General features: G+C 40.0%; 1 protein-coding gene across 2 annotated transcripts in view; it reads right to left on the minus strand.

Annotated features, from left to right (window-relative positions):
• Window positions 1–3,506: 3,506 nt before the first annotated feature.
• The window catches only part of LOC124795349 (mannosyl-oligosaccharide glucosidase), a 53,437-nt gene continuing 38,733 nt past the window's right edge, over window positions 3,507–18,210 (minus strand). For both annotated transcript variants that reach the window (XM_047259349.1, XM_047259341.1), the window contains exons 4-5: window positions 12,022–12,199; window positions 3,507–5,892 (exon numbers count right to left, since the gene is read on the minus strand). In XM_047259349.1, coding sequence (XP_047115305.1) covers window positions 3,964–5,892; window positions 12,022–12,199 — 2,107 coding nt within the window. In that variant the 3' untranslated portion in view covers window positions 3,507–3,963. The remainder of the gene's footprint in view (window positions 5,893–12,021; window positions 12,200–18,210) is intronic.

The raw sequence follows: 18,210 nt of genomic DNA on the forward strand, positions 1-18,210 counted from the left end.
CATCCATGGTGTTCTGCGTTCCATCAGTGCACAAGAGATGGCCCATTTCGACACGGAATATATAATCCACATGTTTGGTGCTATGTTATGTTGCAGCCAACAGTCTCCATGGGACTTAAATTCAGATACGAAGTGTCATTACAGTGCTGGACAGACACACACTATCCAACTAGACAGCGTGCTCTCATCGATGCTGCTGTTTTGACTGCGCCACTTTTGGACAGTAAACATTTTCAGGAGTGTGCCTTCCAAACAGTTGAATAGTGCTCAGACACTATTTTCCACCCTACTATTATGTACAATTGACAATGTGTAACTGACACCGACAACAATGGCAGCCACCTTGCCTTGCCACAACCTCCAGTTGCCTCACAATGGCAGGAACCCAAACTTGCATGAATTCAACTGGGTATCACCGAGCATGACGCCCTCATCGCCACGCCATTGCAGAAGAAGCCAGCATATGGGAGGGAATGTCTGATATGGAAAGGATGGCAACTGTCAAATTGTAAGTACTGTTGCTTGTTAGTAGCCTTAATGTGAACAGAAGTGTGTAGCTGAACATCGGTTACAGGACTGAACAAAATGTTCCAGCAACATACCACAGTTCCACAGACATCTACTGGGCAACTTGTTACACACAAGAAGCCATCTGCACAACATCTGTTTCCTCCTGAATGACTGCAACAGCACCATGTTTCACTGATGACGGCCGTCTAGCCATTCATGCTCTGCACTACCGGTGGTGGACTCTGGTATGTAGTGGCAGTGAATGATAGATGACATATAAGACACTTTATTTTAGAAACTCAATACTCAACATAACACACTCGAGTCACAGAGCAAACTAAATTGCTCCTGTCAACCGTACGAGACAATATCAGGAGTCATTTTCTCTGGTCAGCGATGCTAATGTTCCCACATGTTTAATCTTAAGAACTCCTTACTCCTTTCCCCATGTTCACCTACATTGTGTGATCTTCTTCTTCTTTCGTTTCACCCTCTTTGGGGTACGCTGGATCAATCATTTCTTTGTGCGTTGTTCTTTTCTTAGGGCCCAGTATTTCTTCATTCTTTCTGATCTTCTTCTCCTCTCTTCTTCCGAAATGAAGGATTTGGACTTTTGTGTGGATTTGTCTTGGAACCTTATGTTTTCATCTTTAGTAATTAATTTAGCAGTTCGATCAATAAGTGAATTTTCTGAAATATTTAATTCCACTAGGTCTTTCTCAGTTTCTTTAAACCAGTTGGGCTTCGTTTTTCGGTTACGGAAGAAGTCAAAGATTTGTTTAGTTAATCTGTTGGAATTCATTCTGAGAAGATGACCATAAAAATTTATTCTCCTTTTTCGCATAGAATCTGAAAGTTTTTCAATTTTCTTGTAGAGAGTTTCATTTTTAATGTATATAATCTTATTGTCTTGAAATTTTGGCCCAATGATTTTTCTTAAAATTTTTCTTTCCTTTATCTCAAGTTTCTCCATTTGGCCTTTGAATTTCATGTTAAGTGTTTCTGCTGCATACAGTGCTTCTGGCTTAATCACTGTCTTGTAATGTGTAATTTTGGACCCCCATGAAAGGGATTTTTTGTTGTATGTATTTTTTGTTAGTTGGAAGGCCAGTTCAAGTTTATTTTTTCTGGATTCCATTGCTTTGCTTTCCCCAGCATTCCAAGTAATCCATTCTCCGAGATATTTGAATTCTTTTACTATTTCAATCTTCTGTTCTTGAACTTTGAGGTATTTACATGAGTGCTTGATGTTTGTCAATATCTTAGTTTTTTCAGGGGAGATGTGAAGACCAATTTTAGCTGCTTGTTTCTTTAGTTCAAGGATTTGCTCCCGTGCTTCTTCCATTGTTTCAGCAAACAGGGCCATATCATCTGCAAAAGCAATGCAATTTACTTTAAGGTTCTTCTTTTTGCAACCCAGTCTTATACCACTCTTAATATTTGTGTTCCATTCTCTGACTACTTTCTCAAGAGCACAATTGAACAGCAACGGTGAGAGCCCATCGCCCTGTCGCACTCCCGTTTTTATTTCAAAGGGTTCCGATAGTTCGCCCATAAATTTAACTTTCGAAAATGTATTCGTAAGGGTCGCTTTTATAATATTAGTTGTTTTCTTATCCAAACCCATTTCTTCCAGGACTGATAACAGAGATTCTCTATCAATCGAGTCATATGCTTTTTTGAAATCAATGAAGGAGATTACGTATGTCTTTGCCCTTGATTTTTGGTAAGCCATGATGTTTTTGAGGTTTAGTATTTGTTCCGAACATGATCTACCCTTTCTAAAACCTCCCTGGTATTCCCCGATTTTCGGATCCAATTGCGGCTCTGCCCTGTTCAAAAGGACTTTAGAAAGAATCTTGTACGTTATATCCAGCAGTGATATTCCTCTGTAATTGTTGGGGTCTGTCTTCACACCTTTCTTATGGATAGGGTGGATGAGAGCTGTTCTCCATTCTGCGGGGATCTCTTCTTCTTTCCAGATTTGATCGAAAACACATTTTAGGGATGTAACTGCATTTTTGTCAGCCTTTTTCCATAGTTCGGCCACTATTTGATTTTCTCCGGACGCCTTGTTGTTTTTAAGTTCTGAGATGACCTTCTGTAGTTCTTCAGTCGTCGGTGGTTCTGAATCCGGCTTCTCACGGTTGTTTGGAATGGATTCAAATTTTTCAAGGATGGGTTCACAATTCAAGAGTTTCTCAAAGTAGCCTGCTAGTATTTTGCAGTTTTCCGTGTTGTTGTGAGCGATGGTCCCATTTACATCTCGAAATTGGAGGGTGGGTGCTTTGTATCTTGATAACCTTTGTTTGAAAGTTCTGTAAAAGCTCCTTGTGTTGTTTTTAGCAAATTCTTCATCAATTTGGAGGAGAGTTTTGTTTTCATGTGTCTTCTTAATCCTTTTTATATTTTTATCTACCAGTTTTCTAACTGTAATGAAATTCATTGTGTGATCATTGTAAATAATGACTTTTTTTGAGGTTTTCTGTGCTGCGTGTTTGGAGATGATGCACATGCGTGTGTGAAGGAACACACAGTGTACTAATACATATCACAACCTGTATGGGCAAAACAAGAATAACTAATGTTGAACAAGTCTGTCTCATTAAGCCTGTTGCGGGACCCCAGGTAAGCTGCAAGCAACAGGCGTGTATACAATGTGACATATGGAGGTTTGGATCAGTCTTGGATGTGTGCACAGATAAGCAAGATGGTTAAGGTGAACACTCATGATAAGCAGGAAATGCAAGTTTGAGTCCCAGTCCAGCACAAATTTTCATGTGTCACCAATAGGTATGAATTCCATGCCTAACTCAGCTGGTGTTGAAAATATTCATATTTGTGACAAAATTTTGTAATATTACTACAACTGCAGATTGTCACAAATGTCTGTTTCTTCAAACATGCATGTGTGTCTGAAAACACAGACATTGTAATAATAAATAATGATACTTGCTTACTGTCAGTTTCTTTACAAAGCATAATATAAATCAATGTAATGAATCAAAAATAAAATTTTATTTTAGAGTCACAACCAATAATGAACAAGGAAAGTTCTCACCTTTCAGTTTCTTGTGTAAAATGAATCATGTACAGAATGTACATGATTTTGTTGACAGAAGTCACAGTTAAAATTGTTACACTCTTATGGGACTACTTTAGAATATCAAGTTAACCCTTCTTAAAATAGAAGGAATGCTTACTGATAGCATAGTTACTTCACTCTCAGTAAAAAGGCATATATTAAGAATTAATCTTTACCAAAGTACCAACAAAATATATTGAGATCACAATATCAACAGCAACAACATTAGAAAGACACATTTTAATGGAAGTACCTCTGAAAATATATTGTTTCCAGTGCAGCAAATGTGGTATTTTTCTTTAAAATGTAATCATGTTCAAAAGGATTACTTGATTTAAAAAAATCTGTTTATGCAGTGATGTTTTATTTCAGAATAATTCTGCCATCATTAAAACTACTAATGATGACCACCCTGTAAAAGGTCTTGATCTCTGCCCTTCTCCTGTTTCATCATTATACTGTTCCCAAAGATAACCCGTGCGTTTATACTCCTTGAAAATATTTTTTATCAAATTTTGTCGAAGTTCATTATATATTTCTCTTGATTTCTCCATATAAGGTCCATTGATTTCACTGTAATAATGTAGTGCTCTAACAGCAAGGTAGTTCATATTAATCCATATGGGACCTCGCCAGTAAGGTGGGTCATGTTCTGTATTGTATTTCATGTATAAAGGAGAAGTTTTAGCTAATGATCTTAACCCATATTTAGTCCAAAGCAGCTCTGGACGTTTTATATCATCTAATACCTTACCAAGTTTTGGAGAATCTGGTTTCATTAATTGTAGTAAGAAGGGAAATAAGCTAACATAACCGAAATGTGAATCAACAAATTGCAGTTCTGGATCTTTCAGAACAACACGAATTTTCTCTCGTTCTTGTTGTGACTGATAAGGCTGTCCTGGTTGCCTTCCTGGTTGAGGAGGTGGTCGCTTCAGAACTACCTTGTCAGTGTGCAACCCAAAATCTGCAAATGAAGATGAGTGTTTTGACCAATGTAGTTCATCTAGAAGGGTCTCTTCAGATAAATATGAAACTGTATTCATGTACTTTGCATTGTTCACATTCAACAATTTTGCTATTTCAGCTAGAGTAGAGGATGCAGCAGCAATCCAGCACCGCAAGTCTATATGACGTTCATCTACATTGGGATGTGATGCCCTTGGATAATCATCCAAGCCAGATGTCAGTGTTTTGGGATTTATTTCTCTGTTTGTAGTTGAATCTCTACCTCTCCACCGGTACGAGCCAGGCATATCACCTACTTGTGTAGTATTAAACCATTCAAACCACACTTGCAGTCGTGGATAAAGACGTTCCAGTGCTTCCAGTCGCCCATCTTCCTCAGTAAGCTGGTATGCAAAATTTTGTAGTATAAACTGTAAAGTAATAAAAAATGTAGGTGGGTTGGCATTAGAATTTCTCTGGATAACAAATTCCTCAGGTACTTTGCTCAGAGCCTCTTGGCCTAATATTTGCTCCCGGGGTATCCAGCCTTCAACATTCATTAAATCAAACCAGTGACATATAATATCCAACTCAATATCTAGATCCCACGATGCAATGAGCAAACCATGAAAACCTTCATCCCATAAAAATCCTCTTGGGAAAAAGCTTCTAGACGGTACTGCAGTATACAAAGGAGCTTTCCAGTATGGAACAGGTCCTCTTGTGTAAGGTGACTCTACGCGGGATGCACCATAAAAGTATCCAATTCCACCAACCATATTACTAAAAGCTGCCTTTGCAAATTCTTGTTCATCTGTACCAAATCCTTTTTCCTCCAGGTGGAATGTGTTTTCAAATCTGTGACTGAAAGCATCCCTCCATATTTGTAATTCCTTAGTATAAACTGCTCCTTTCAGTGATTCTGTTCTTTCGAAGGCACTATTTGACTCAAATATAATATCTATTTCAAAAGGAGCTTTTCCAGTAATTTGTGTCACAATAAAATTTGTTGGTAGCTCATTCCCATCAGGTCCATTAAGTCTGTGTTCACCTGGAAGAACTATCCACTTTTTATTTTTATATTTTTCACTAACAACACGAAAATTGCTTAGCAAAGTTTCTTTTAGCAGATGCAGGCCAGGAGCTGTTGTACTCAAGAATGATTCATTTTCTATTATTCCTGAATTATTAACAATCTTCAAGGAGAAACTACCTAACCCATCTGTCTTTCCTGTTACACCTGTTATTTGACTATCCGAAAACTTTTTGGGTTTGATGAAACCCTTAGTCTTTTCCTCCGTTGCAGTATACAAAAGAAGAGAAATATACTGTTGCTTCATAGTCACGTCCTGAAAAAAGGAAAAAAAAGAGTTAAGAATTTTTCTTCATACCACAAAAAATATTTTTTTTCCATACACTCACTCAATTTTCAAACATAAAAGTAAAAAAAACATTAGTTTTGAGCACCAACACTTACACTACAGCCAGTGGTGTACAAACATTTCTTATTTCTATACACTTGAATATGCATATGATTAGCATTTCAGTGCAACTGAACAAAGTAGATATGAGTAACGTTATCTATGGTCTGTATAAAAGGAAAGATCAAACAGCAGGTTTGTCATTCAGGAATTGCATTTGAATGTTGGTTGTTATACCTCATGTATCGAGTACAGACATCTACCAGCACTTGTTGGAATTCAACAGCAGAAGAATAGTGGCTTATCAAAACTATGGTTTATTGTTCTGCGATATTGCTACTCACTTTTATCAGGATCCCATAACTGTCATGTAAATATGGAAATGATGGGTCCAGAAGAATTCTGCAGGATCTCAGTTGCCCCCTGTGACTGGCACCCAAGAGGATAGACATATTGTTCATTTGCTCTTGTAAGATCATGTAGGCATGTCACAAACTTTGAGTTAGGAAACTGCCCTGTTTGCAGCAAAACAAGTATCCACAAAGATAATGTAACAATGTCGGGAGTACCAAAGACTATGCCCTGTGCACCATGCCATCTTTTTCAGCCAAGCCCAGTTCTGGGTACAACATCACATTGGATATATACTTGAGTGGGGGGTCCAAGGAGAACAAATGTTGCCAGACTGAACTTTTCATCATCATACGGTCCCAGTATCTGACGTGATGTTATGAAGTGCCAATGGATACACAACTCGATTGCCTCTAGTTCCTATAGCCACTGATTTGTACAGCAGATGTTACATTTCTGACATGTTACGGCCAGAACTTACACCCTCTCCAGGACATTATCCATAAACAAAATAATGCAAGACCGTGCTTCTCTGGCCTACGCAATGCAAAGGCTCTTTGACTGTTGCCCTGGCCAGCTGATTCTCCAGAGCTGTCCAACTGGAAACATCTTGTAATGAGTTGCTGAGAGACTGACACACCACACTTCACCACAGTATGACCGGTGAACTCAGCCCTAGAGTTGAAGCAGTATGAAATGACATGTCCATATCTGTCATCCAAGCTCAGTTTGGCTCAATGCTAAGCTGTATTCGACCCCAAATCACCTATAATTTAATCACGTGTGACACAAAGGAATTACAAGACATTGGCTGCAAGCAAGCATTGATTAAAATCAATGAGGAAAGTTGAATATTTGTACCAGACCAGGATTTTAGCCTGGGTCTCCTGCTTACTATGTAGATGCTCCAAACACTAAGCCATCTGGACACAGTGAGCATTACAACTGCACGGCCTACCCCTGCACGCCTCCCATCAGACCCAAATTCTCAACTTATTCACATACCACTAATGTAGTGCCCCTTGCACATTAATCGGATGGGGAAAAAGATCTACTCATCAAGTGGCGGCAGAAGAAAACACACATATAAAAGGAGGTTCATATGTATTCCTTGAAGCATAAATGCCTGGTATGGTCTCAAGAATGTCATGATGCCAAATAGGAATCCCCTAATTGGGGATAATGGCTGCTGTATCAAAATTATGTCTGTTATTGACTCACATACACACACACACACACACACACACACACACACACACACACACACTCTTCTTGCACGAGGTGTATCAACCAACATTCAAATGCAATTTATGAATGAGAAATCTGCTGTTTGATCTTTCCTCTTTCCTTCTATACAGATCATAGATGACATTATTTGTACCTACTCCAGATGGCTTAGTGGTCTGAGTATCTGCCTAGTATGCAGGAGACCTGAGTTTGAATCCTGGTCCAGCACCAATTTACAACTTTGCTCATTGATTTCAATCAATACTCACTTGCAGTCAATGTCTGTAATTCCTTTGTGTTTTAAATCATTATGGCATTATGGCTGGTGGACATATCCGAAAGAACAGACACCACACATATATTTAATCATGTATTCTTTTTACCTTCCTGTATATGTACAATATGTAAAATTTCATTATTTGATATCCTTCCTGGTGTTGGAATTTGAATGACCAGGAGCCTGCACCCCCCCCCCCCCCCCCCCCGACCCAACTGCAGTCACAGAAACTGGTACCAACAGGAAAGAAAGTAAACCAATCCCTCGGGGTCTTAAAGTAAAAATACATTGGCTAAAGTATTTACCCCCAAAAAAATCAGTTATTTAGGGGAGGCCTTGAAGTGGGACCCCACCACGGACCTACTAAGGAGGAGGTCAATAGACTCTCATGAGAAAATACTTGTAAAAACAAACTTCACAAATGAACACAATATTTCATGTTTTTTATAATTTCTTGTCATCCTTGTTTGAGAATCAGTTTATTAAAACTGTTTGTTAAAAATGGAAAGAATACTCAAGACAACAACAAAGAAAAGGAAAACTGCTTAAAACAACAGAACAAAAATTCAAGACTGAGTACAACATGTATTTGTGTCATGTGTCAAACTATTGCATCTGGGCATATTTCTTGACAAAAATAGCATTTTTTTTCAGTCTAGCACAGGATTCACTTTACCAAAGAAACCAATGAATGCTTAACAGACCATTTAAACAGAATCACGAAGATTTAAATATACAGTGAGACCTAACTGCAAAGCACTGCTTTTATTGGTATTAATGTCCGGGATTTGCCCGTGGTTTTCCAGACCCTGTAGGGCCACCCTACATACATATTGTTAACAATACCTTGGGTGTAGACCTGGTGAAGGAAAAAGAAATTCTTATACAATATATGCCACTCAAGGAATAGAGACATTATTGAAAAGAATATCACAAATATATTGGTGAAAAGAAGAAACTGCTAGAGAGACTGCACATTTCAACAATACCATGAAGGAAGATTGGGAAATTAGGAAGTAACTCAATTTCCTCAAGTACATCTCAATCCTGGTTTGATACAGACCTTGTCCTGTAAACTCACATGAAAATAAAATATAGTAAGTAATGCACTAAATGCAGCTGTACTACAAAAGAATGTCTTAGTGTTGAGCTTATTGCCTTTTTACTGAGGAATAAAATGGGGGGGAGGGGGGGTGATTTTATTATTATTATTATTATTATCATCTGGAATTTCGAACTGTCAAGAATCCTGGAATATTGTCAAACATTTGGTGCACTGTAACAACCAGTCCCTCCACACTTCATAACAACTGCTGTCTCAGTAGTCAAATTTTGACCATAGGTCCTAAAAGTCAATGACTCAGAAAATGAAAATTAATAGTATACTACAAAAGCAGTAAACAGTGAGAAGAAATAATACATTACGCAAACACATCAACAAATCATGGTTCACTCTCTGGTGGCCATGGCAAAATTTCTCAAAATTGTGTGAACACTAGGAACTTAAGAGGGCACTGACTGTGTAGGATGCTAACTCACAAATATACATACATGGCTGATCTAACAGAGTACTGCAGAGTTTGGAAGTGCAAGGAGCCCTTCAGAGGCAAGAAGCTGCCAGGTCAGCCATACCACAGAATACAAAATGGTGCTTACATGTTTGATAACATTGTTAACAGTAGTACTATTAGCAGTAGTAGTAATAGGCATTAATGGTAAGTAAACATAAATCACAAAAGCAGTGTCACGCAGCTGACCTCCACTGGTGAATTGCATTATGTATTTTATGGAAGAATTCATTCATGAGTCATTCCTGCAGTTCATAATTAGCAAGCCCTTGAGTTTTCTCTTGCTTAAAACAAAAAGCATAATAGAAAATGAGAGGCTTTCTATAATAAAACATTTATGAGATCACTGCATACCCACAGCATAACATCAAGGAATACCTTTCTGTGGATAAAGACTTTATCAGTAGCCAAGAAATATAAAATCAGATGTGAACCCTGAGCTTTCAATGACGGACATTGTTGCCAGTGTTTGTTTCAAAGTTTGAGGAAGCTGTGAGTCAGTTGGCAGTGTTTACATACAGCATGTTCATTATTAAAGTCCCAGTTTCAAAATGCTGTAGATGCAGAACCACTGCTCACAATTATACCAAATTTGAACACCTTATTATTGATGCAGGGGAAAACATCATAGAACAAAATATAATTTTTTAAAAAGTTACAAATACATGGCGCTGTAAGCATCTTAACAGAAATGGGGTTGGTTGGCTACAAATCAAAGATGAAATGCAATACGATGTCTATGGTTTGAGCTGCACATCACACCATATGTACCATTCAAAGTGCATGACTGCACAAGTTCAGCAGTCAACTGTTGTTCTGTTAGTTAGGCAAGCCCATCCACCGCAGTAAGGACATACCACATTCTGTGGCTAAAATTGGTTTTTAATTGTCCCGAGGTCAAAAACTGCATAAAAGGCAAAATGACATCGGTTTCTAATTGTTGGGAGACTGGAGCAAGACATGCTGTCCACTGTTTTCTGGCACAGGTTGAAACTGAGAAACAGCATGTTCCACAACAGATCGGAGTGTCTCATTGAGGTCACATTCACAAAGTGCTGCGCAATGCATGCCTTCAATTCAGCTATGTTTGTAATTAAACACTGACCACAATGTCTTTCATGTAACCTCACAGCCAGAAGTCACACAGATTAAGATGAGGAATCTGGACTGCCAGGCTGTAGCGAAATGATGGTTGATAATTCTAGTATTTACGAAATGCCTCTGCAGCACCCGCTTCATTGGCTGTGCAATGTGCAGAAGAGCCATCTTGCATAAAACTGATCCTACCCAGACATCCATGCTGTTGAAGGGTTGGAATGACGTGGGTGTACAGAAGACTCTGATAACATTTACCAGTGACCGTACAGGTAACAAGACCCACAGGACTCATCTTCTCAAAAAAAAAACATGGTCGTATCATAAATGGTGCAATCAACCCTCACCATACAGTCACTTTTGCAGAATGAAGTGGTACAGGTTGATGTGTGTGCACATTTTCTGTTGCCCATATTCTGCAATTCTGTGTATTGACATATCCTTGGAGAATGACTTTGTCTGTTCACAGAATGTTCCATGGCCATTCCTTGTCCACTTCAATATGAGTGAGAAATTCCCCACAGAATGTCTGTTTTACTAGGAGGAAGCAAATCCTGAAATGGGTGATTTTGTACAGACACCAATGCAGGATGTTTTGTAAGATTTTATGCACTGTGCTTGCCGGCATATCCAACATTTGGGAAATTCCCTGTGCACTTCATGTTTGCACACCACTGCTCAACCACTCCTGCAACACTGTGGTCACATCTTTGACAGACGTCAGATCAACTGCTTTCCTCCCTCTGCCACATTGCCCTTCTGTAATTGTTTTCTCCAGTCCCTTAGAAGACATCATAACAATGCATTTTTTCATACCCTTGAGTGTCCAGAACTTCTACAGAGCTGCTGGCATACAATTACCATTCTTATAAAAGAGCTTTACCAGCAGTGCATGATCCTTCATGGTGACAGTCATGTTGGGTGTCTTGAACGCAAACTAAGGAACAGCCGTATGCTGTGCATCTGTTGGTGAGCATATTCTGACACACAAAGTGCCATCTATTTGTCAAATTTTCATTTTTTCACTGCATTAAATAATTTGCTGTTCAGATTTGATATTCTGAGCAGTGGTTCTCTTTCTGCAGCATTTTGAAACTGGAACTTTAACTTTGGACTCCCTGTATAAGTCACTTCTGAGCGATTTCTACACTGGAGGATGTGAATACTCAGATGTCTTCCAACTACTAAAACAGTTTCCACAGATATTTAAATTATCAGCCCCTTCTGCTACATTCCTGGAGTTTTCCACCGTCTGCCTATATATTTGAGACATCATCACAATTCCAACTGTCACATTTACCTCTGACAATGACTGTCATCAAAAGCTCAGGTTTCACACTCAATTTGATACAGCTTATCTACTGGGAATCTCATCTCCATAAAATCCTTTGCAGATACCTGTTAGGTCTATTCTTCTGTGTCATGGAACACTTATTTTGGCGTTTATATGTTCACTAATAACAACACTTGCACCAACCTGGAAGCCACATGGTATTTATTTGTGTACAGAAGTTGGAAGAAATTGAAAATTGTTCTTGCCTGTGTGGTAACACTGATCCTTGCAGTCCAATCACCACCATGGCTGCCACCAAGCCTCTTAACAAAAGATGTTGTTATCCTGAATGGACCATCATCAATTTCCTGGATTCCAAAATTTCTTCCATCATGTGCAGTCCATGTGTAACGATCCAGATTGTCACTTTGCTCACACCAATGCCTGAAGAGAGGAAACAAAGTAATACGTAAATGTCACAAACAAGATTTTCACTAAGAAAATTTCTATCACGATAATGAAAATTTTTGCTGGTTTGACAGGATTTCCCTTAAGCTACCACTATCATTAAACAATGATTATGGGCAGATTTCCTAGCAGATTTTTTTAATATGCCGCAGTAACACTCATCTACAAAATGGAATATAAGCTAAAAAAGAACAAGTATTCTGTCAGTATATTCTGTGACCTTGCCAAAGTCTTTGATTACACTCATAATCAAATAAGTTAAGTATATTTCCAAATTTCCCACCAATAGTCACCATGGACATTTCTTTCATGTTTATGTACGAAGGTGGTTGTGTACATAATGCAAAATTGTTTATGATTGCCATTGTGCTTTGTCAGGGGCCATGAAATCACATCTTGTACACAAACACAGTACACAAGAGCTAAGTTGTTGTGAATGTACAGTTGTCCATGTGCCTAGTAGTGCAGCACAATGCCTCAGAACAGTCTCTTCATGGCAGACCATATCAAAATCATCACATTGATGGGACAAGTTGACACTGTGAATATTGTTCACATTAATCAATGTGTTGTCTCCAGATTGTGGAAAAAGTTCCAAGAAACATGTTTAATAGTGGATCGACACAGAGAAGGCCGTCCACACAAAACTACAGCAGCTCAGGACCCTATAAAGACATCGGCCACTCTGCGCCATAAGTTTGAGAAGCCACAAGGGTTACCGTAAGTACCCAAATTGTAAGCAACAGACTTCATGATGGGGGTTGTACAGCAGAAGACCTCTCACAGGGGTGCTCATGCATGATGGTGTACTGGCGTAAAAGTCAAGTGCCGGCACAATGGTCAGGGACAGTAGAGCAGACAGGGCTGTGAAGAAGATGTTAGCCAATAGTACGCTGACTGACCCCTCTCTAGGATGACACCAATACAGCAGCGGCCTCTAGGCAAAGAGAACGTAAGTGCCGCACTACCTAGCTGCGGCCCAGTTGAAGATGAATCATTCTATGAGCTCTACAGCAGCGACTTAGGAACTGTATTGTTTCAATTGTAGTAGGAATTGTGTATACTGAAGAGATTTTCTTACACTGTCTGTTGCCCACTGCTTGCGACACACCATTGTAAATTCTCAAAACTGCCCGTCGCGACAAACACAGAGTTACGCTCGTGGCAAGAAAGGACACATTGTCATTTATCTTACTGTAAATTCATTAATATGATTTTTTTTTATTGTTGACTAGTGAACAGAAAAGCAGGTTTCCTAGACAACCCACATTTGACAAGTCGGCAGGACACAACATCTGCGTCAAGGAAGTCAATGGATTCCATAGCGACAGCCACCCCTGTTTCTCTGTTTTCCTTTTTTGTGGACTTTTGTGTTTTGCTGGCACCATAATTTTCTCTTATCTTTTCTTTGCAGAGGTGTTTACTTGCTTTAACAGTCTCTTATAGTGTTTTTGCTAATCAGGGTGAGTGTGTGTAGCGAAAATTTTCTTTGCTTTTGTACTTATTTTTCTTGCTTGCCTTGTCTGTTTATTGCCTTTGTATCTTCTGATATGAGAAACCCACCTATCCCACCCTCTGATTAGATGCCACAGCTGCAAGCGTTAGATGCAACACAGCTAATGCAGATGTTTCAGTTTCAGAGTCAACAAATTGCATCTTTACTCAATATGATGCAGCAACTACTGGCCAATGCTGCACACCTGCCAGAACAACCAACCACCCATATCGCAGCAGCCGGTGCATTCTACATCTGGCTATGGGCCTCAGTAGGTGGATGTGTACCCTTCTGGTCATTTCCCGGGGGATGTTTCAGCCAGAGCACAGCCCGGATGGCGAGGTGTGACTGGAAGCCTAACATCCCCTGCAGCCACAGCTTCCGGTCCAGTGCTGCATCCACACTTCTGCCTCACCCGCCTTTGTCAAGCTCCTTATACGTGATGGTACATCGTTTGGGGGGGGGGGGGGGGGACAAGCCAGCGTTAAAGTCAAGTGCCAGCATGACTTTCAGGAATGGTAGAGCAGAGAGAGCTGTGAAGAAGACGTCAGCCAACAATATAGTGACCAGCCCCTCCCTAGGATGATATAGAGACAGCAGCTGCCTCTAGGCAAAGAGAATATAAGCACCGTGGCCCCTGTCCGTGGCCCAGTTGAAGACTAGCCATTCTCCAAGATCCACAGCAGCGACTTTGGAACTGTATTGTTTCATTTGTATTAAGAGTTGTGTATATTGAAGAGATTTTCTTGTATTGTCTGTGCCCATTGCTTGGAACATGCCATTGCAAATTCTCAAAGTGAAGTATTGCCATTTACCTTACTGTATTACAAATTCATTAATACAATTTGCTTGAATTGTTGTCTAGCGATCCGAGAAAGCAAGTTTCCTAGGCACCCATATTCGATGAGTAGGCAGGACACAACAGATGGGCTAGAGCACATGAACATTGGACAAGATACCAATGGACCCAAACCACATTCACAGGTGAAGTGAGAATAGGCTTGCACCCTGACAACAACTCTGTTCACATATGGAGGCAAACAGGAGAACTTCAGTCATCCCTCAATGACTGTGGAACATCATCAACAATCCGGTGGCTCAGTCATATTATGGGTAGGAATCATGTATGACTGCTGCACACCACTCACTCCATTTGAATGCCACATGACTGCTGCAGTGTATGAAAACATTCTCTAACCCATAGACAGCAGTTTTGCAGAGACAGTAGGGGAAGGGTTCAATCTACAGGATGATAATACCACTCCTCATCCTGCTCACAGCGTGTTTTGGTATCTGACTGGATGTGGGATCCAAAGACTAGATTGGCCAGCATGCTCACTGGATATGAATTGCATAAGCATGCATAGAGCTTGCTGAAAAGGGTGATTTCTCATCATCAACATCCTCCATTAATGATTGAAGCTCTCAGGAATGCTGCCATTGAAGAGTGACAAATGTCTCAAGAGGCCTACAATGAGTTGGTACTGAGCTTGCCACGTCACATTCAAGAGTGCCTGAGGGTTCGTGGAGAAACTATACATTACTGAACAGTGCACTGAACACACAATTTATGCTTTCTGATGTTGTGAGCATTGTAACTTTTTAGTTTTTTCAAATAATGTTCCTTTTTCATTTTCTAATTGGTTCAACGAAAACATATAATATAGTTTTCCTATGCATAATATTCTGTATTATCAAAAAAATACAATATAAGATATCTATCTCATTTCAAGATATGACAACCAGTTATATGCTTAACTTTTTTTCATGGATGTACATGGATCTCTTTCAAATTCTGAAGGTGGCAGGGGTGAAATACAGGGAGCGAAAGGTTATTTACAATTTGTACAGAAAGCAGATGGCAGTTATAAGAGACGAGGGGTATGAAATGGAAGCAGTGTTTGGGAAGGGAGTGAGACAGGGTTGTAGCCTATCCCCGATGTTATTCAATCTGTATATTGAGCAAGCAATAACAGAAACAAAAGAAAAGTTCGGAGTAGGTATTAAAATCCATGGAGAAGAAATAAAAACTTTTGAGGTTCGCCGATGGCATTGTAATTCTGTCAGAGACAGCAAAGGACTTGGAAGAGCAGTTGAACGGAATGGACAGTGTCTTGAAAAGAGGGTATAAGATGAACATCAACAAAAGCAAAATGAGGATAATGGAATGTAGTCGAATTAAGTCGGGTGATGCTGAGGGAATTAGATTAGGAAATGAGACACTTAAAGTAGTAAAGGAGTTTTGCTATTTGGAGAGCAAAATAACTGATGATGGCCGAAGTAGAGAGGATATAAAATGTATACTGGCAATGGGAAGGAAAGCGTTTCTGAAGAAGAAAAATTTTTTAACATCGAGTATAGATTTAAATGTCAGGATGTCGTTTCTGAAAGTATTTGTGTGGAGTGTAGCCATGTATGGAAGTGAAACGTGGACGATAAATAGTTTGGAGAGGAAGAGAATAGAAGCTTTCGAAATGTGGTGCTACAGAAGAATGCTGAAGATTAGATGGGTAGATCACATAACTAATGAGGAGGTATTGAATAGAATTGGGGAGAGAAGGGGTCGGTTGGTAGGACATGTTCTGAGACATCGAGGGATCACCAATTTAGTATTGGAGGGCAGCGTGGAGGGTAAAAATCGTAGAGGGAGACCAAGAGATGAATACACTAAGCAGATTCAGAAGGATGTAGGTTGCTGTAGGTACTGGAAGATGAAGAAGCTTGCACAGGATAGAGTAGCATGGAGAGCTGCATCAAACCAGTCTCAGGACTGAAGACCACAACAACAACAACAACAACATGGATCACAAAATTATATCTGACAATCTGAAGTGTTATGGCAAAAATGGCATACCTCTTGCACGGATAGAGTCTTAACTTCATAATAGAAAGCAGAGCATTTCACTAACAGATTGTGTCACAAGCATGAAACTAACATCAGAATGGGGGAATGTAAGATGTGAAGTGTCACAGGGGTACAATGATCAGTACTTGGACCAGTTTTGTTCTTAACCAACAGAAATGACCTTCCAGTGACTTTAAATGGCATTTCAAAAACTATTATTTTGCTGATGACGTGTATATTAATAAAATGTATAAATCTGAGCACAGTTGAGACAGCTCAGATGATAGCAGAATAGCCCTATAAGTTATTCATAGCTACAACTTTGTCTTACTCCCACAAAGATTGTTACACAGTTTTGAATGAGTGGTGAGAATACTGTTTAAAGTAGATAACCATCCATCTTGCAGACAGGTTTTAAGTCTCTTGTAATTCTTTCACTCACCTCACAATACATGAGTTCCTTGATGATTTTTGGTTGCTTCAATTGGCCAGAAAGGCCTTCGCTGATGGATCAGACTAAGAGTGTCCCACAACATCCTGTCTTCCTTAACCACTCCTAGTCCTTACCCAATTTCCTTCCAAACCCAAGGTGTGATGCAATCCGTGCCAAGGGGTGCGTGGCACATGGGAAGATGTGTCGCAAACAGAGCCTCAGGGATACCAGGCGACCTATGGTGTGAACTGTGTAGATCCCCAAATCATGTGGGACCAAGATGGACACAACAAAAGAAAATAAATTAAAACAAACTGAGGGGCAAACTGAGACCTCAGACAGCCAAACATCAGGGTCCAGACCAATGGAATGCCCTCCCACTACTGAATCAGGGTCTAGACCTGAGCCAGAAGTGGGAACTGTAAATGAGAATTTGAACCACATCAAGATTAAAGCCTTGTCTGGGGCCCAGAGGAGGAAACTTCTCAGGGAACAGAAAGAAAAGGAAGGAAAAGAACAGCTTCCGAACCACAAGCAGAGGGAATTAAAAGGGCTTGAGCCCAATACCCCTAAGAAAAAACTGTCTCAGGTTGAAGGGGATATGCAGACCCCCACAATGTCGAAGACAGGTAACAAGAGGATAAGGGAGGAATCGAAGACTCCCTTCTCCCTGGATAAGTGAGCCCAGATAAAGCCAAGGCAAAAAAATAGGTTTTTAAGATGGCAGTTATCCAGGAAGGCTATCCACTGGTAGCCATCAACTCGCAGTAGGAGGAACTCATACAGATGGCCCTCTATGAAAAGACTGGAGGGGATGCTGGTTCAGGACACAACTTCGGGAGGGTCTATCTAGATTGTGGTGCCCTCATTTTTGTCTGTGAATGGATGCACATGGTGGAATGGCTGAAGGACAAGGTGCCCATGATATTCCCCTGGGAAGATGTGAAGCTGCTGGTCACGACGGCAGCGGAGCTTCATGAGACCGTAAAGATATCAATATGGGTACCAAAGATCCTTAAGGATGTCTCTCCAAAGACTCTGTTCGAGAAAATAGAAATTCAGGACCCAAAAGTCTCGACAGAGGAATGGAGAGTAATCAACCAGAAGGTTGGACTGGAAGGACGAACCCTGGTGGTGGAGGTTGGAGAGAAGTCTCTGAAGGTGACGTGAGAGCAAGACCTGAAATTGTTTTTAGGGTAATCAAAGACCTCATA

The sequence above is a fragment of the Schistocerca piceifrons genome, chromosome 1 (assembly GCF_021461385.2).
Source record: "Schistocerca piceifrons isolate TAMUIC-IGC-003096 chromosome 1, iqSchPice1.1, whole genome shotgun sequence".
NCBI classification, from domain to species: Eukaryota; Metazoa; Arthropoda; class Insecta; order Orthoptera; family Acrididae; genus Schistocerca; species Schistocerca piceifrons.